The sequence below is a fragment of the Toxotes jaculatrix genome, chromosome 1, assembly GCF_017976425.1.
Source record: "Toxotes jaculatrix isolate fToxJac2 chromosome 1, fToxJac2.pri, whole genome shotgun sequence".
Lineage (NCBI taxonomy): Eukaryota > Metazoa > Chordata > Actinopteri > Toxotidae > Toxotes > Toxotes jaculatrix.
Genome location: NC_054394.1, coordinates 20876127 through 20896326, shown reverse-complemented (window position 1 = coordinate 20896326; position 20200 = coordinate 20876127). Strand labels below are relative to the sequence as shown.

Genomic DNA, 20200 nt, shown 5'->3' with positions numbered 1-20200 from the left:
ACGTTAACCTCTTTAATTATCGCCCGTTTATGTATAAGCATGACGGATTTGATCATAGGTTTGACTAACTCCACTTTTTAACCATCCCGTTTTACTTAAATATGGGATAAATCTCCTCAGATCAGGCCTGCGCCTTGCTTAGGAGAGTTTCTGAGTCCCTGGGGCATAAAATAAAGTAACTTCCTGAAATCGTATTCGGGGCGGGATCCTGACCCTCCTCTCCTGTTTATATTTTTTTTCCTCCAGGATCCTGATACGTGGCTGTTTTGGGAAAGCCGCGCTGACCGACAGTCACTTGTGTGCTGCAGCTAGCGGATCCCTGCCCTCAGCAGCTGGGAGCGTGGAGAATCTCAGCGGCGCAAGCCAGCCTTCATCAAGCCGGCCTGGATGGCAGGGACACACTGGTGCAAAGACTGTCGAAACCACAAGGTATTTTAACCATAAAACGCCACATTCATGTCGTAACTTACACGATTTTCTGGCCCGTAACATTAGCACTAACTTACTCAAACTGATGCTAGTTCTAGCAGTGTGTAATCGTCAGTGTTAAATCTGCAGCGACTGCGTGTGTGTTGAAGCTAATCTGCCCCGGCTAACGTTAGCCTGCTAACTTTTATCCACAGACGTGAGAGTTAGCTAGTTCAGCATGTGTTTGTCAAAAGCACGGTTTTCGGTGTGACCTTAATTTACCGCGTTGTTTGTCAGTTTTTATCACCGCGACGTTTTGATTTTTTTCTGTGTACTTTATACCGCAATTGTCTGGAAGTGTTGTAAGTTAACTGGTGCCTCATCTGGTCAACTGTGCCCTGCTAACTCCCACACAGCAGCCTGCAGCAGCGAGCAGCAGTATGTGAAGATGCTTCAGAGCTTTAATAAATATCTGTTGCCGCCTTTCTGCAAGAGATAAGTGATAAGAGTAATCAGTTGCAGGAAGGTTAAAGCCACTGTAACTTTTAACTATGCTTGGGCAGCTGCCAAAAAAAAAAAAGCACTGCTGGAGGGTGGTATTTTTGAGGTTGTCTTTCGCTGGCACTAGTGGTGTAAAGTAACTAAGTACATTTACTCAAGTACTGTACCCAAGAACAGTTTTGGATAATAATCTAATATTGTAACTAATAATTGTTAGTTGCAGTCCTAATCTAATGCTCAGGGACTGTTTTGTCTTTACTTGAGTACTTCCAGTTTATGCTACTTTAAACCAGTTAAACCAGTGATTTCCAACCTTTTTGACTTGTGACCCTTCACAAAGTAGTCCTGTTGTCACATTTCAGATGTCAACGAGATGTTAGCAGGTCCACCAAGGGCAATTTCTCCTCTAAACTTCTCACATAGTTCCATTTAAATATCTGAGGCTCAAAAAGGTAAAATGGTAATGTTGCACAAAACAAAGCAAAAATTAAGTCACATGCCCAAATAAGAACAGAAATGTGCGTGGCTGAGCTTTGTTTTTTTCCTCTTTTTCCCGTTAATCATGTCACGACTCCTCAGATTTATTTTATGACCCTTTGGAGGACCCCCGACCCCTAGGTTGGGAACTAATGAACTAAACTAGCTAACCAAGTAATTAGAACTATCTAGCTGTTAACTAGCGGCTACAACAGTAAACTTCTGCTCACACACTGATGCATCAGTATTAATGAAGTAATGATTATGATCATTTATGAGATGAAACAAGTGCTTTCACTTTGATATTTAAGTACATTTGGCTGATGATACTTCTGTACTTTAATGTAAATAGAATTTTTCATGCAGGACTAGTAATGCAGTATTTTTGCACTGATACTTAAGTTAAAGATCCGTCTACTTCTTTCAACAATTTGTATTTGGTTTGAGTTTAACGATCTGTCTGAAACTGTGCTCCTCTTACAGCATTACTGGTTGCAAGTGCTCTTTGGACCGTGGGACGGATGAAAGGTGGAAGCTGTTGGAGGCCCAGCTGGGCTGTAGCTGCTCTCTTTATCCCGGTTACTCTGCTGATGCTGACCTCGAGAGGGGCATTAAGCAGCCAGAAGATGACACAAACAACTATGGCTCATGCAACTGCCACGGCTGCAGGACCAGGCCCCAGCCTGACAGATAACCTCGCAGGCCTCCAGGCAGTAGCAGACTTCTTAGCCAACGAACACGCTCATGTTTGGCTCCTGTCCCTGGTGGGCTCTGTTGCTGTAGGCCTCAGCGGGATTTTTCCCCTGCTTGTCATTCCTATTGAGGCCGGAGCAGCCCTCAAAACAGAAGGTAAGAAATGACAATATGTAACCTAAATATGCTTTTGAATTACTTTGTAAGGCACAATACTATACCATCACAATATTTCACTTATGACAATAATGATAACACAATAGACTATTCTGTCCTATGCAGTATTTTGCAATACAGCCATCAAGAATACATGAAGATATGTGTGAGAAAGGATGTCTCTTAGACAGTAATATAATTTTTCAAAAAGCAGGAATCAGTCATGTACTATATGTCTGCACTGCATTATGAAGAGCAAGCCATAGTAATAATAGGACTATTTTTCATTTCAGAATTAAAAATAGACTATCTTTAATCCATACACATCAGCATGAACACAGATGGTACAATCTAAATGTTAAACAGCCCGAAGTGTTGAAAGCAGCAGAGTTTAGAGTTCAAACTCCTGCAGTAAAAGAAGGAAATATCTCCCAGCAGAGTGTATTGCACTCCTGGTTCATACTTTATGCATTACGGGAGCTGCAAACAGCCCATCCGTCTGCTCTGGCATCCACAATTCTCACACTTCTCACAACTATAAATAAAAACTCTGTAGTAAAGCTCTGTAGTAAATCTCAGCTCTCCACACCCCCCTAACAAGAGGAAACAACCCCAGTGGGTTCAACAAGTTGCACTGCCAGGTTCTTTGTCAGCCATTCCTAGACCAGCCACACAGTCTTACTCTTGTAGATGGTTCGTGAAGTCAGTGGTGACTTGGTATGTTGTTTACCATGTCCGTGATCTTCATTCAGGTTGTTAACCTGATAACGTCATTGAAATCCATTTATATTCTGAGTGCCTGTACCCTATTGCATCTGCTCTTTGCTGCTGTAACAGTGTAATTTCCCCATTGTGGGACTATTAAAGGTTTATCTTATCTTAAGTGAGACATTTCACTCAAAACCAGACATGTGAACCTCATAGAGATCCTGGAGGAGGAAGGTAACCATGAATGTCTGTACATAATTTAGTGCCAGTTGGTGTGACAGGTGTTGGGATACTGGAGATGTGAATACATTGGTGGTGCTAGATAAAAAGTCAGAGGATTACCAAAGTTAGGAGGATTCCCTCAGCAACCAAGGCTAAGTTACTGTAGGTCAGCTTGAGGCCTGTGGCCTCCAGAGTGGCCCCACCCACAGAAACGTGGCATTCCAGATGTATTTTAGGCCTTGGGTTTTCAAGTGCAGTCCTGACCGGAGGTTAGTCATTGCCAGGGGAACTCCTCAAGAATAAGAAAACTGCTGTGCAAAGTGTGAAGACTCACAGTATATATTAGTAGCCTGGGCTAGAGACACTTTTGTGAATTTCTGTGAACCATGTTTTATTTGTTAAGAAATTATAAATTAATTGGTGGAAAAGGTTCCATTAAAAAAAAAAAAAAGAAAAATAAATGAACAGTTCTTTTGCCTCGTTTCTTCACCCCTCCCTTGTGTTTTCTCAGCTGGTTGCCAGAAACTGAAACAGCTCTTGAGCTTTGCTATTGGTGGTCTCCTTGGCGATGTGTTTCTTCACCTCCTTCCTGAGGCGTGGGCGCTCTCTGGCTCCCCAGGTTGGTTCTCCTTTTATCAGTGTCATGACCACCTTTGTTTCTGAAGTATTTATTATTTTTTTGACCCATTCTTCCCACTGAAAAAGAAGAATTGGATAGTTTTAGCAGAATAGCTAATGATATGTTTGCTATGTAAATATACTATTTATTATACTATTCCTACCACATTTCCTTCCTTAGAAAATTAAGTATTGTTATAGTTATTAGAGACAGCGTTGTTTGTAGAAATACCATTCACATATGTAAATGCCTGTAGAATTCTACAACTCAGTTGTCATTTACTGTATTTGTTTACTGAGTCTTATATACAGTGTCTCTGCTACCTGCCCCCAGCTGGTAAACAAAACCACTATGTGACCCAGGGCCTGTGGGTAATCATTGGCCTGTTGGCTTTCCTACTCCTGGAGAAGATGTTTCCAGACCAAGACAGCCACGAGGACCCCATTTCAGACTCAGACCTGAATTTTAACTCTTCTGTAAGTATTTCATCTGTAGTAGTATGTTTTAGGAAAATATGCTCACTTTTGTCCTTAGGAGTCTCTCTGCTCACAGACATGTCAGTACAAGTCTTCTCATAGCCTTCACATTCACTTCTGTGCTTACTACAGACCATGGCACAGTACATAACCCCTCATAAAACCACAGGATTTTGTATAGATTAAACAAATGAGATTTTAACATATTAATTTATGAACTTTAGAAGTGCTGGTAAGCAGAATTCATTACTTTCAGACTCATTTAACTGTACCCCCCACCCTCATCTCTAAGCTAAGCTAAGCTAACCAGCTGTTGGCTCTCAACATATTTTACCATACAGACATGTGAGTGGTATCAGTCTTCTCATCCAGTGCTCAGAAGAAGGAAAAAACACCCAATCCAAAATGTCAAACTATTTCTTTTACAATCCCCTGGCTATAAATAAATGTGAAGTGGATGTTTATTAATGTGCAGCCTCAACCATATAAGATATTGTGTTTACTGTGTATGGAGGTGAAACAGATGCTCATGTCACTTATTATTTAATTTGGGTTTTAACTAGTATCAAAATGAGATGCTTGTCCCAATAAGTGTTTAACACGTCGCTTCTTTGTAGGCTGTGGATGTCTGGTTGCAGTATTCTTCTAAAAATGGCCTCATCCTCCCTCCTGTCTTTTGTAATGCTAGTGAGGGAGAAGATTGGAATCCACGGCTCAGCTCCTCTACCAGTGTCTATTTATAGTGCTGGGGTGAAGCGGCTGCTTTAGCCATTTCAGTGTCCACAGGAGAGCACTCAGCTTATAGACAGAGGCAACAATAGACGGGGACAGGGTGTGACGGTGTGTGTAAGAGACAGAGAGGGAGGTTTTAAGTATTTTCTCTCAAAATATGGTGTGTTTGGGCTACACGTACCAAAAGATACAAGGACAGTAACAAACTTAACTTACAAACTTAAATGACGGATACATCATGTGTGTGGAGAGCTACAGTGGCTTAGTCCTCATCAAGCAAAACCAGCAAGGTGTTATGCAATGTCGGTTTAGCCTCAATCTGTTTTGCTGCAAGAGGAGATAGATAGCCCTGAAAATTCATCACACTTTATTACTTCCTCATGCTTCAATCATAGACATGGAGCAAACATTTCCTTGCCATGGACAGAAGACACTAGGCTATTTTCCTCTCGCTTGATTTGGCTATCAGTTGAAATGGCAACGTAAGTGGTTTCTGAATGAGGGAACAGGGAAGTTGGCTGTTCTCGGAAAACCGAGACTATAGCCTGAGATGAATCTGTCTCCTCTGATATATTTAAAATATCAACTTGTTGAACAGTGTTAGAATTTAAGGGTCATCTGTCTGAAAAATCAAAAAAAAAAAAGCAGAAGTACAAATGACTGCTTATACTGCATATGTAAAATGCTAATAAAATAATTAGGACTTTTTTTCAACAGCTGTTCTGCTGCTAGTGGGTGAACCCTGTGACACGCAGTGGGAGCTACAATAAAATGCCTGTTTATTGCACTTTGGAATTGATGCTACCATTAACTTTCAGTTTTTTGTAAGTTTTGATGGTCAAGGTGAATGAATTGTTAAAGTTAATGGCCTATCACTGATGGTAGACCCAGATGGTTAATAGGAACACAAAGATTATTTATTTAAAAGAAATCTTTGAGAATGTATTTAAAAAGAGGGTTCACATGGAGACAATGTGTTCATTTTAGCCTTGTTTTTTTAATCTTTTTTTATCCTTTTATCTCCACAGACACAGTCTAATTCAGTTTTCAGCGAAAAGGCCGTGGCATCACTCCGAAATGGGCACCATGTTGAGTCATGGAAATCCTCCAAGCAACAGAGTCTGCAGGAAAGATCAGAGAAAATCAAGGTAATGCTGACAACCAAGACATTTCCCACTTAACAAAAAAGAGAGAAAATGATTTTAAAAAATAAAGAGAGACGCCACAGGGGTTAAACTGTTGATAGGGGTTGTTTATGTAGGAGACGGATTCCTCAGTCCTCCCAACTGAGGCCTGTTGTTTGTCATAACCAGCAACTTAGTTGGCTCAAACACAACTTACTGGCTTTAAATAGTGCACCCAGCTCCTAACACAACAGTGCTTTTTATTAGCGAAGGACTTTAAATTGGGTTTGTTAAAAGTGGTTGGGTTATTTGTGAAGTCAGAGCAGCTGCTGGTTGTGCGTCTTTGTTTTCTACCACACTGGACTCAGATTCCAGGTTTCCTTAGAGGAGCAGATCATTTACAGCCCCATTTTTAATGGGGTCAGACTACAAAGCTGAAAGTAACTTTAGCTAACATCACAAGACTTTCTCAGTATTTAACATCACAACCTACACAAGCGTACAGTGTGGATATCAAAGTACAACTCCTCAAATTCAACCAGCATTATTGTGACTGATAAACAATTACATTCCTGTTGAGCAGGGTTTTCTTAGTTGTGAAGTGTAATGTGAGTAACAGTGGCATTGTGTTTTGTGTGTCTCAGACAAGTGGTTACCTAAACCTGCTGGCTAACTGCATTGACAACTTCACTCATGGGCTGGCAGTAGCAGGGAGCTTCCTGGTTAGCAAAAAGGTAAGAAGCTGCGATAACCTCAACACTAAGGTTAAAATTAGTGTCAATAAATATTACAATAAAGTTTTGACAGGCTCAGAAGGCAACATATCTAATTCATGTTTAGTTATTTCATGCAGGTAGTCCTTGAGTCAGAAGTTCAGACTGTAAATTTCACAGTGAATAAAAGTTCAACTTGCTTTAAAAACAAGTGAGGGCATTGTTTTAAAACAGAGATAGTGTTACTGTAGTCATGGGTCTGGTTCTTCAGTTATCAGCCATGTTTAAGTTGTGTTTTGTTCTGAAAATGTTTACATTTCTAATCTCACAGGTTTGGGAAATTAGTCATGCGAGAATGTGATTACATTGACACTTAGTCCTCACCATGCATATCGATTAGAACTCCCGGGGTTGCAGGCCAAATCAGCACACGATCATGAACTGACAGTCACTGTGAATAAATATAGTGCACAAACTGACACTTGCTCTTGCTCTTGTCAACATATAGGATAGTGAGGATATGTGAAACATAGAACTTCAAGTTGCACTTCAAATATACTCAATTTATGATGACAGAGAAATGTTATTATATAGGCAGGTATCAATATGTATTTAGCTCAGCTGGCTAGGGAAACCTCGAGTCCTGCCTCCTAACAAAATGGCTAACAAGAAGGCTGTGTCAGACTGAGTGACAAAATGTCCATTGAATGTGAAAATGTGTGAATGCAAATTTTGGTTATTTGTACTTTAAAAGCCTGAATATTAAGTACAGTACGAGAGCTGCAAAATGGTCAAAGAGGAGCGCTTTAATTCTTCATGAAAGCAAAGGACAAAAATATATCTGGGGAATCTGAACACCTCCCTTTGTGAGTACAGTGTTTGGCAGGGTATACAGGTTCACTGGCAGAGCAGGGAACCTGTTTTTATCAGCATTCCCACTGTCTTAAAAGAGGACCACTCAGTAGGCATTCATTAAAGGACACAGCAAAGTTGTGGTTCAAGTTGTGGTTCAAAGTTCAAGTTTGAATCCTGTTCTTGTTGTATTGTGTTACGGGCTTATTCAAAAAGGTACTTCTGAAATTGCAGTGGCAAGGGTTTGTGTCGCTTCAGTAGTTTACTGTATATTTGTAGCTGTGGGACCGAGAGAGTCCAGCTGGAGAGACATAAGGCAAGCAGCATGAACTATGGATGAATGTGCCAGAGAGGAAGTAAACTAGATGTCTCAAACATACACATACAAGACATCTCTCCAGTGTTTTTCTGTTTACGCTCATGCACATTTATCGCAATGTGACTTTGCCACAGTGAAATGCTGTATGAAGATGATCTGTACCAACGCAGTGGTGATTGAACATGAATAAATTGGGGTTCGTAATTTTTAATTGTGAATGGCTGATAAACATACTTTAAACTTATTATTAAAAAAATAGCACTTAATTATGTCAAGATAATGTCAAAATTAAAATTTCCCCTCTGGGAGTAATAAAGTATTAAAGGGGGCTGCTCATTAAATCACATTGCCTCGTTCAATTACACTCGGAGTGGGTTTATTAACTTGTTGATTTAATGTCTGAAATTTTTACTGAATGAGTTTTTGAGCTTTTTACATCCCCCTGCTTCTTGGACAAAGGGTCATTTTGTTATTTAATTGCATTATGCACTTTTTTTTTTTTTTACTTGAATTTAACTGCTTTTCACATCCTTATATCTGTGCACATCTGTCATTTATTAAAATGAAGCCTGGCCCTTATCTCATAAACAGTTTTAGCTGTTTTTAAATTTAAATTTCAAGAAAGAAGACGAAATTAATAAAGAAAATTATTTGGAAAGAAGTCATTATGCCACAGTTGACAGTTGACTGAATAGGGTGCTCAGCATTTGCACATGCCACAATTACTGTTGGATGCTCTTCTATTTTTTTTTAACAAAAATATGTTTTGGCTGTGAGTAGCCAGACATTTGCTGCACATTATGCCTCGTGATTGTCTGACTACACCCAGTTTGTGCTTCCAGTGTGCTGACAAAACCTGCTGATATCCAGTAGCCTTGCACCTTTAGTACATGTGATGTGCATATAATAATGCTCCTAACTAACCTCTGATTTACATAATTGATAGGTCTTGTCATCTCATCATGCTCAGACTATTTAATCTTTTAAAGACTTGCAGCTTTGTTGCAGCTTTACCTCACTTTATGCTTTTTTAAGTTTTTACTTCCTCTTTTATATTTTCCATCTGTGCACTGTGCTTTGTAAGCTGAACACGCAGAGCTAAGCACTCAACGTAGGTGCTCCCAAGCCTCTAATAACATTTCCCTTTGATACTACAGAGCACATTTCTTTACCGAGTAAGACAAAGTAGTGTTAATGAGACTTTTCTTGCAGGTTGGATTCCTCACCACCTTTGCTATCCTGCTTCATGAAATCCCCCATGAGGTGAGATTCTAGAATCCTTGGTCAAATTGTACAATATCATTTCAAAGCTTAAAAGGTTTACTTCAGGGTAAAAGTATGTCGAAAGAATGAGACTGCTACTGTGCCAATAAACACGCTGAATGTTTAGACATTCTTATGATGTGAGAAATGTGTTCGTCTGCAGGTGGGAGACTTTGCCATTCTGCTGAGGGCCGGGTTTGACCGATGGAGCGCTGCTCGTATGCAGCTGTCTACAGCCCTGGTTGGGGTCTTGGGAGCCTGCTTTGCTCTGTGCATTCAGTCACCAAAAGGCACAGGTAAGATCAGACTGAGATATGTACAATCAAAAACATTTTTGCTAACTGGAGACCACTTACCAGTCGCCAGAATCAGTCTTAAGTTTTTTTTATACCATCTCTAGAAAATGCCACTGCGTGGATATTGCCTTTCACTTCTGGAGGATTTCTCTACGTTGCGCTGGTGAACGTGGTGCCTGACCTGCTAGAGGAGTCCAGTTTAAGGTACATTGGGTGTTTTCAAATATTGATGCTCTTAAAGGTGCCGAGTGAATTTTTTTTTTTTTTTGATAAAGTTATGTTTGCATTTAGTCTGCACTGTTTACATTCTTGTTTACTAGCTTGCTGTCTTTTTCTTCACAGCTGTGTAGCTTATCTACATTAGTTGGCAACGGTTGCTCACTAGAAAAGCTTGAAACCAGCAGAAGGACTTGAGCACATGTACATCCTCGTGTGTGTTGACATTACATTGCGCTACTAGTAGCCAAAATTTTTTTACAGGATACCTTCGACTTGTTGTGCATTATTGGAGTTCAACCATGGTGACTATGTAAAAAGTCAAAACTGGGTACATCATGTGAAATGCACAGTGAGTTCTATGGTGTGAAAATGAGCAGATGGCATATTTCTTTAATGTCCTTGAATCTGTAACCTTTCTTTCTTTATTTATTTATTTATTTATTTATCTAGTAGATTTGTTGTTTTGTTTTTTGTTTTTTTCCCCCCAGACACTCCATCCTGCAGATCCTGCTCATTTTCTGTGGCGTGGCAGTGATGGCCCTGCTCTCTGCCATCGTTGGCTGAACATGGAGGCCTTACCAAACACTAAAACTCATCACTGGAGAGAAATCCTCTCTCTTAGGGGTTGGTTCTCCACCAACCCCTAAGAGATAACACCTCTTTGATATTATCCTCATCATGTTACACCAAAATAAATGTCTGACAAAAGAGTGGCACTTTAAGGACGGATGACTGAAAGGAAGACCTTGTCAATCTGCTGGCAGGACATTTTTGTGAACACTTCAACATGTGCCAGACTTAAATATCATGGGAAGTAAGAGGGTATGTATGGATATCTGTTACCAAATTCTTTATATTGTCGATCAGATAATCATGTTATTTTGCACATACATTTACACAGGTACACCTGACGTACCTGCTCCACAGAACAGGTGTTATAGAACTTTTACAAGGACCTCCTTATTAGAAATGTATTGAACCCTAAATTGTTTAAACATTATATGTGTTTGTTTCTGTTGTGCATCTTCTGTTTCTGATGTAGCTGCTGCATATTTATTGAAAAAGAGAAAAGCAACCCAGTTTTATCAGACGTCTACCGCAACCACCACGCCATAATGTTGTCTTGTTAAGAAATAAGTGTCAAGAAGTCAGGATGGTTGGTTACACAAATGTTGGCTCTAAGCCAAAGTGTGTTTGTTTTTTTTTTCTAGTTGTATTTCCCTAACAGAGTGTAGTCTGCACCTTCTTTTAGCACAAACTGGTGCTCACACCAAACTTTTGTTTAATAAATAATTGTGATAAAGTTGAAATTAATTGGAGAGTAAGAGCGATACTGTTTGTATTCGGTATTCAGTCTTGACTTATACTTGTTACTAGGAACTCTGTGAGTCATGGGACAGATTACAACTCTTAACCATGCAGGATTGTTCATATGATTATGTTGTTCACTCCTCTCTTGCTGAAAATTTCCACTCCTGAGGAAATAAATTTCTCTATAATCTGTATTTTAAAAAAGTCTTTTTAAAACTGTATGACAAAAAAAACACATACTGGAGACAGTATGAAAAATTGGTACTCAGCCGTTATATTGATCTCAGTGGGATTAGGATATCCCGATTATTGATTGGTAGACCTGCTTTAAAGGTGCTGAGGTATGCCCAGTGTGTTAAATTGACCTCACCTCACAAAAACCCGCCCACCATGAGCATGTTTTTACTGCAAAGATCCTATGCTTGAAATGTCATATGGGAGTGGAGGGAGGGGGTATTGATTGTGCGTTCACACTTGTCCAATTTCAACCCAGTCTGTTTGGCAAGCTTCTGTTGCCATAACGACTCCACCGCAGGTTGCCTTCCTTAGTCATCAGCCTGCGAGCAGCCTATTGTCTGTGGGAGCCTTCCTCAGTCACAGCACAGAAGGACAACAAACAACCACTATGTACATTGTAGTGGGAGATGTTCAATGGGAAACAGTGCAAATACGCGAGTGACAAATCTTTCATTGATGCTCAGCTAAATTTCCATAACTCCATAGCTTATTCTAAGTGTTTAATTCTTGGAGTCTGGATTACAATATTTGATCTTGTGGATGACAAATATAACTTTGCCGAGGATGGGGATGTCCCCTCTGTTGTTGTGTGGTAGAAATTAAGCAATAGCAAGATGCAATCAAGATGCAATCAAGATGCAGTGAGAAGTTTTAACAGGGCACTTCACCTGCCCACAAAAATCCTTTAAATTTCCCATCAGCTGCTTTTTGATTTAACGCCTGTGCTGAAGTCGGCATCATAGCAAGATTTCATAACATCAAAACTGAATGTTTCCAACAAGAACCAAGCTTTACAAGTCACACACACACGAAAACAGTCAGTCACATCAGGATTTTGCTCTGTAACATTGTTCTGTACTATCAGGAAGAATATATATTTTTTAAAAACCCACATAATTATCCAATACACGATATGAAATATAGCTGTATAATAAATATAGTGTTGTAAATTGACTGTGCAACATTATATATATATTTAAAAATGCATTTCCATCATCAACTTCATAGTGAACTGTAATAAAAGAAAAATGAAGCTTTGCAAACAAATCATTAAAAAAAAAACATGAGTTCCAGTTTCACAATTGAATGTTGCTTATTTATTTATTTTCAAAGCCATTGCAGGAAAGCAATTTATGTACAGTATCTTAAATTTCAAACCCAGCACCTCACTAGCTCTATTTATTTATTTATTTAAGGCCTTAAAATGCTTTGCTGTACTCTGATGTTATTAACTGCAAACAGCATCTCAGGCTGGATCATTAGCAAACATTTTTTTTTTCTGCTTTAGTTAAGTCCACTATTGTCTGCACCTGCCACTGATAGATCTGAGTGAGTGCAGATTTGATTTTTAACCCTATACTGTTGTATTCAACTGTTCTTCTTTTCTTTGATCCTTAACGTTCTCATCCTTTAGCTATAGTTTTTTTGTGTGTTTTTTTGCTCAGGTGGCTGTGCAAAAGAGAGAGAACTGCTCTAATTAAACAACCCTGTATAAATTAATATTTAATTAATAAATTGCAGTGGTGAGAACTACAGAGGTTAACATGCTTATGTAAATGTATATGCTCGTCCTCACTTAGAAGGGGTTTAAACTTCCATGACACATGAGTAATGTGTTATTTATCAAGATTACATTCTATATTCAAACATATGTAAAGACTGACATTTAGAATACACGTTTAGCTGGCACTCATCTCGTAGCTATTAGGTTTAGTTGGCAGAATCACAAAATAAGAGCAGTGGAATGAGATCACCACTAACAGTGCAACTCATAATTTGTAGCAGCCACTGTTTCTGGGGTAGGAAAAGAAATGATTGTTGATTTATCGCATATGATTCAATTCCCCCTCCACTGCACCTGTGTGTTACATGTTTACCAAACCTAAAAAGTGACCATTCGAGCATCACAAATGACCACTCCCCCTTAACAGAGCACATTCCCGTCTGCTCCCCATCCCGCAACAACCTGGAGGAGAGAGAGCGCAACTACATCACTGCCCCTGCCTCCCTCCTCACAGCGTTGGTCGCCATCCATCCCCTCTCCTCCTGTACCATAACAGATGGTGGGAACAACATTGCATCCACCGGGCACCACAACAATAGACCGCAGCATCCAGTCCAGACAACACTGGCCTTGCACCATCATGCTCCTAGTGCAGGACTGCGTGAGGCTGTGAGTGCCGTCGTGATTTATTTCACGACCACCACCACGGCCACGGAGGAACCTTCTTGCGACTGTTTTGGGCTCTCCATCGAGTGGGGGAAGATGGCCGCTATGAAAATATTAACCAGCACAGGGCTCTTCTTGGCGTTCTGTGCGCTGGGGCTGCTCGCCATGGCGATTTGCACCGATTATTGGTACGAGACCGACGCGAGGAGGCATCGAGAGAGATGTAAAAACTATGCCAACAAGCGAAACGACCCAGGGTACATCTACATTTCAAACCACAACCTCCCCCTCCAGATGCCTCCAAAGAGCCTGGAGAGGAAAGGTAACGGCCCAGATGCTGGTGCTCTCATCAGGGGGAAGCGGCACTTTCTGGCCGCAGCGTCTGCCATGGAGTCTCATTGCAGCCGGCAGTTTAACTCCACCATCTCCGGGCTTTGGAGGAAGTGTCACCGGGAAGGCTTCGACCTGGAGACCGAGGACCTTATTTACAAAGGTAAACACGAGCAGTCAGAAGCCTGGCTTTACTTGTGTGCACCAGGCCGTGATGCTCGGCGATGAGCTCACACCGAGCCTGACACAAACACAGGATCATCCAGAGGCCCAGACTCTCCCCTCACATGAATGTGTGTGTTTTTAAAATTTAAGCTTATGAAAATAGATGAGGATGCCTTTTATTTTTCTTTTAACCTTGTGTATCTTTTTTTGTGAATTTCGCTGTCCATGGTGCTGAGTGAACCTCGTCTTGCTGAGTCCCTGTCTGAGATAATGGCCGGTCTCGTTTTCTCCTTCTGTTCTCTGAACCCGTTTTGCATCTGTAGGAGACTAAACATCATCTTGTGAAGGTTTATGTCACACAGGGGCTGCTTTTGTAGTGCAAAAGCAGCTGAACCATTAATAAGAGCAGAGAAAACACGACGTACAGCCCAGAACAACAACAATAACAAGCCAAATCTCAGGCCTCACCAAACCTGCTATACCTGATCCACAACATGGTCCTAAAACTGAGCAGATACGTAAAGAGGGGAATCTCACTCTGTAGAAAACAGGGGTGTCACAAATTGTTGGTGTGATTACATCTGTCAGAGTGGACACAGATAAGACATCGTTCAAACATCAATGTACCTAACAACAGTCCCAATGGCACACGACTAACACATTGTCTTCTCTTCTAATCATCACCATGTTGTTTCAGAATCCACCTATTCCTGAACCCGCATCACTTTTATCTACCTAGACATGATGAGTAATGTCCCTGTGTGTTAAGTTTAACCACTGAAATCTGCAAATCTGCTAAATGAATAACACTAAGATCTAAGGCTCTGGAATAAAAACCATTTACAGTATAACTCTTTCAAGTCTGCCTTTCAAAAATTACATTGTGACAACAGTGCACAGTTGACATGTATGAAATATAATTACATACATGTAATATACAGTTATGTTTTTGTTTAGTTGAGTCTACATCTCAGTTCTCCAGGTGTAGACTTAATGACATGAGCACATTAATCCATTGCATACTACCATTATGATTCAGTCCTGTGGTCATTATGAGGTTGTACTGGATTGTTTACAGTCTCAGACATAGATCTGTCTTTTACATGTTGTGTCAGCAAAAGAATCCTAATATTAGTTGCATTCTACTATACACATATGAATTGTACATGCATGATATTATGTCCATACCTTGTACTGCTCAACTTTGATTGTGGTCACACAACTACATTGTATTTAGCTGTGTGCTAAAAGTGTCCCTGGCCCTCTGGGTCATTCAACATACAGCAGAATGGAGGTGCAGATTAAAATTAGCCTTGGCTGAAAGTTTAATGAAATCCATTTACAGTTCTATTAATTGCAGTTGCCCCAGAATTAAATGATGTATGTAATCTACTTAGTCCCCTGAACTTGACTTGTGTACCCCGCCTCTCGCCCAGTGTTAGCCCCCTGGCTTTCCACCCCCCCCATTCTGGATGGATGGATCTACTTCCTTTTGCCTGATTCTTAAAATCATATTTGGTTCTTTTTGTATTCATTTTTATTTCTTTAGCCAGCATCATTTATGGACTAATAACTACATTTAAAACAGACCAATAGCAGCTCCAATAAACCTGAAAAACTACATGGAATATGAATTTGCTCAAGTAACATTACATAAATGGGTGCACATGTCAAAGTGAAATGCCATTTCAATCACACAAATAATTTAACATCATAATAGCTCTGACAAAGCTTGTTTTCAGAGCTATACCAGCTACTCAGGCAGCCCAACTGTGAGTATGCTCGCCAGTTTGAAACCAAGTTTAAACACATTGTGAGATCAGACGTCAACAGCGCAGCCAGTCAGATGTTTTTAAGGTTCCTTTTTAAACTCTGTCGGTGTGCTTAGAGGCAAACAACAAATACACAGCTCTCAAGTGATGCAATTTACAAAACTGTGTTCAGAATCAGACAGAATGAAAGATAAAAGCTAAATGTTTAACAAGTGAATGCGTCTCATTAGGGACCATGATTTGTTGGAAATCATTTTATCAAGTACTGCAAATTATGCACCTTGATGGTGCACAGGCGTAAAGGTGACTGGTGTTTGTCTAATGATGATTACAGTTTCAGTGATCACAGCGCTGTGACAGCGGGGATGTCAGGAAAATAGCACGTTCTGTGTTAAACACATTCTGCTATTTTGGACAGCTATAGCATATAGCAGTGTTGATTATTGTTTATTTATAGCTGATGTGTTTTGGAGCACGTGTGTAGAGCTGCGATGATCAGTTGATTGATCAATTAGGAAACTGAAAGGACATTTAACTGTTAACTATTTTGATAATCAGTTAACTATTTCCAGCTTCTCTGAGGCATAAATTTCAAACATTTGCTGGTTCCATCTTTACAAATGAAAAATCCAAAATGAATTCTTTGTGTTATATGAAAGTAATTTGTAAGTAACTAGCTTTTCTAAGAGCTGGGGTTTAAAAGCCAGGTAGCCACCATTTTAAAATAAAATAAAAAATAAAAAACTATTTCTATTTCTTTTCATATGGAGCGAGGATTGCATAGGTTCCATACTTGTTGTGCTCGATAAACCATTTAAATATGAATGTGGCTAATTCTGAATACAGATCAAGCAGATATGAAGATATTCACTTTAAATGAGAACAATAAAGTTTCTGTATGTGGCCTTTGGTGGAATAATCCATATTCCATATTGTTTCTTAATCCCCCCTTAATAACAATGTAGGAGTGGTTGGGATCATGAGGTTAATAAGGCCAACTCAGTTTATTAAAACTCAGTGAGGGTGTAAAATAAATATGAAGCTTTTCTTCCATGTGTATGTTATCTCATAATCCCACATGCGGGGAAAAAGTTCGGAATGACATTTTTACTTAATTTTCTTTTTACCTCTCTCTACTTGTATTAAGGATGTTTGTGCCCCAGCTAAAATTGTTTTCATCATTTTTCTTTGCCAGGTATAATTCAAAGATGTACCCCAGTCAAATATCACTACTCTTCGTCCATCCTACCACGAAATTTACCCGTCAACATCACAAAGACCATACGACAGGATGAGTGGCATGCACTCCGTAAGTCTGAAAGCGTTTGTCTTCATGGAGTTGGTTGGACTGGTTTAGTTACCTGTTATCTGTTCTTTGCATCTTCAGTTTATACACATTTATTTTTCTGTTTTCTGCTTCTACTGCTTATGCTTCCAATTAACAGACTATCTAATCAACAAAAAGAGAAAAAAAAACTGGAAAGGTAGAGAAAATCTATGATCTACCGTCTGCTAACAGTCAATGTTTCATTTGAAGTCTCTACTTAAAAATTATATGCTCTACACAATCTTCTTTTGCATTTAGGAGTTTAGTTGACTCATTTTTCTAAGTATATGTGGAATTTGGTGTGCCTCAAGGCACGACTTTGGATCCTATGCTATTTTGTTTTCTTATTTTCATGTTTCTCATAGATCACATTATTCACAAACATAGCTCTACCACAGGCATTCTGAGATATTTTGGAAAAAAAACTTTCTAGCCGAACTATTTAAATAAATTCATGCTATTATTTCCCTGTGCTGTCATCATTCCCTTCAATCCTCTATAAAATTGTCAGTGAGCTTATTGTGAGTGAACAGTGCTTATTACCATAATGCCAGCCTCTTTACACCTGTTAATTTCTGAATTGTTTGAAAGATTTAACTTATCACTTTTAAGGCACAGCTGCCTTTCACCCCTGAATATATCACTTATGTAATTAAGCCCCTTTCTTCCATGGCTAGACCCATGACCAGAGGTTATCAGGTCATCACTATTAGGGAGCTGTTGGCTTTAGAATGGCTTATCTGAGAACATTTTGGTCAGACAGATCAGTGTATTCTTTTAAATCTCTCCTTAAAACAATTGGATAGGCTTGTAGTTCTTGCTTGATATCCTCAAAGAGATAGAGTAAGAGAGTTGTTTGGCCTTAGATTGCATCAGTTGTGATTTTCAGTGTGATGTAAGGGTACTTTTATCTTATTGCCTCTAGGTGTATTATTTTATGTTCTGTGCAGATGTGTCCGTGTTTTGCTTCAGTTTTGAATTCAGTGTTGTGACTCTGCTATGATATATTCTGCTTTAAACACACTATACTAAAACAATATCTCCAATATTATTCCTATTCTTTGTCATATTCATCTATATTAATACTATATACTCTAGATATCTTTATTGTTCCTAGTACTACTGTACTGTAGCTTATTGGAAGTGAAGCTTTATTTTATCGGTTCTTAATTTAAGAATTATTTCCTAATATATTTCTATTACTAGGCAATTTGGCACTAAATAATTCGTACACATCCCCCTCTTTTAATAAGTGCAAAAATGTGGAATTTGTCTACATACAGTTCAATTTAAATAAAAAATTTAGTTTCCAGTGAGGCCTGAATAATTAATATTTACTGAAAATGAATATTTGCTTGGGTTCAATTAGAGATTTTCTTCCAAAGACATTCCTGTTTTTGCCATAATTAATGCTAAATTACGTAGTTCATTCTGTAAAACTTCCTGGGAAATCATTAAAAAATGACATGCATGAAATTATGTGTTTCCCTTATTAGCTTTCACTCAATTCTTTGACACAAGCTAATAAGCATAATACTAGTGTCTCCTAAAGCAGCTGGGTTGTTACATCACATCTTTTATACAGTTGAAGTAATAATCGATTCATATTCAACTTACCTAGTCAAAAAACATTTTAGTTTGGTAAACAGTGATAGCGGGATACTTGATGCTCATACATCTGCACTGTAGTTTGAACGCACTGCAAAATTTCTTATATTGAATGACAGTTTAAATAAATTCAAATTTTTATTTATTCAGTTTTTTTTGGATTAAACTGGGACTTCTACATTTATCCATTAGCTCAGCCTTTCACAGTAATCTCCAGTTTCATTGTTCAGGACCTGTAAGTTACATTTCACTTGGTGATGGTTTCATCTCTGCTTGCAGATCTAAGAAGAATGACGGCTGGCTTTGTGGGCATGGCCGTGTCCATCATTCTTTTTGGCTGGATCATTGGAGTGCTGGGATGCTGCCAGCAGCATGACCTCATGCAATATGTAGCTGGGCTACTCTTTCTCATGGGAGGTACTGTGAGAGCACATATGCTTCCAACCACATACAGACACGCAGACAAAATCCAATTTTATTCAATTTCTGTATTTATTTGGTGACAGCTGAGAGCATGTATGGGTTACCATGAGAGAGCAGATCAATGTTGTGCAGTAACATGATTCCTGTCCTGCAGTGAGATGCACTCTACATGTACTTGTCTTGTTTCTTCTGCTCACACAGGAACATGCTGCATCATCTCTTTGTGCACATGTGTGGCAGGAATCAACTTTGAGTTATCCCGCTACCCCCGCTACATGTACGGCCTCCCTGAGGACATTAGCCATGGCTATGGCTGGTCCATGTTTTGTGCCTGGGGGGGCCTCGGTCTCACATTGCTGGCTGGCTTCCTCTGCACTTTGGCCCCATCCCTGAGCACGCCTGCTCGCACAACGACCCACAAGCCGAGGCAGGAGAATGGAACCGTGTGACAGGCCCGAGACGTGAAGCGACTGACCCACCGAACGCACAAGCCACACCCTTCCAACCTTGATGTGCAACTCTGAAACAGTTTTTGTCTGATCACCATCTCACACCACCCTTGACATCGCCATCCCCCTTCAGTGTTTTCAGTGTGCCTGAGTTGTGACAGAAGGATCAAAGTAATGACAAACTTCACACACCTAATCTCGAAAATCCCAGAGGGACCTCCAGGAACAGCAAGGGTAACACCTACGTAACATATGACTGAGGCATGGCTCTCACAGCACAAATAAAACATTTTTTTGGTTCAGATTTTTGACATGCTGACTGTACGATGATCTAAAGGTGACTGTTTTCTCTAAAGAGAATTTGTCTTAAAATGGTGCTCTCTTAAATACATAAAGCCACATACACTCCCACATATGCACACACACACACATGCACGCACACACACACACACCAGTTTTTCCACACATGCTCAATTACTCTGGATGAATCATGAGAGAAATCCTCCTAAACGAACAAACATACAAATCAGGCATCCTGTCAGCATTCCTCTTTCAGTCGAGTGATGTGTGCTGTGTTATTGTTTGTAAGAAAAAAAAAAAAAATCAGGCGTTGACTGCCCATTGCTTATC

General features: G+C 39.6%; 2 protein-coding genes across 2 annotated transcripts; both read left to right on the top strand.

Moving 5' to 3' along the window:
* The first annotated feature begins 241 nt into the window (after positions 1-241).
* Positions 242-12690, top strand: slc39a13 (solute carrier family 39 member 13). Its single transcript, XM_041042208.1, has 10 exons — positions 242-429; positions 1870-2235; positions 3677-3784; positions 4118-4260; positions 6021-6140; positions 6761-6850; positions 9213-9263; positions 9427-9559; positions 9664-9763; positions 10267-12690. Exons 2-10 carry the CDS (start codon positions 1908-1910, stop codon positions 10340-10342), a joined length of 1149 nt encoding a protein of 382 aa, XP_040898142.1. The 5' UTR covers positions 242-429; positions 1870-1907; the 3' UTR covers positions 10343-12690.
* Positions 12691-13592: 902 nt separating this feature from the next.
* tmem276b (transmembrane protein 276b) lies at positions 13593-19570 on the top strand. The gene is made up of 4 exons (XM_041039354.1): positions 13593-13989; positions 16959-17072; positions 18978-19115; positions 19323-19570. The coding sequence occupies exons 1-4, from the start codon at positions 13593-13595 to the stop codon at positions 19568-19570; spliced, it is 897 nt and encodes a 298-aa protein (XP_040895288.1).
* The last annotated feature ends 630 nt before the right edge of the window (positions 19571-20200 follow it).

What these genes read in the sequence shown, in the direction of transcription:
- tmem276b (XM_041039354.1), top strand. Translation starts at nt 13,593, where the DNA reads ATGGCCGCTATGAAAATATTAACCAGCACAGGGCTCTTCTTGGCGTTC. An exon ending in GGATGAGTGGCATGCACTCC is followed by an intron (nt 17,073 to 18,977) that starts GTAAGTCTGAAA and finishes CTCTGCTTGCAG; the next exon opens with ATCTAAGAAGAATGACGGCT. An exon ending in GCTACTCTTTCTCATGGGAG is followed by an intron (nt 19,116 to 19,322) that starts GTACTGTGAGAG and finishes CTGCTCACACAG; the next exon opens with GAACATGCTGCATCATCTCT.
- slc39a13 (XM_041042208.1), top strand. Translation starts at nt 1,908, where the DNA reads ATGAAAGGTGGAAGCTGTTGGAGGCCCAGCTGGGCTGTAGCTGCTCTC. An exon ending in ACCTGAATTTTAACTCTTCT is followed by an intron (nt 4,261 to 6,020) that starts GTAAGTATTTCA and finishes TTATCTCCACAG; the next exon opens with ACACAGTCTAATTCAGTTTT. An exon ending in GCTTCCTGGTTAGCAAAAAG is followed by an intron (nt 6,851 to 9,212) that starts GTAAGAAGCTGC and finishes CTTTTCTTGCAG; the next exon opens with GTTGGATTCCTCACCACCTT.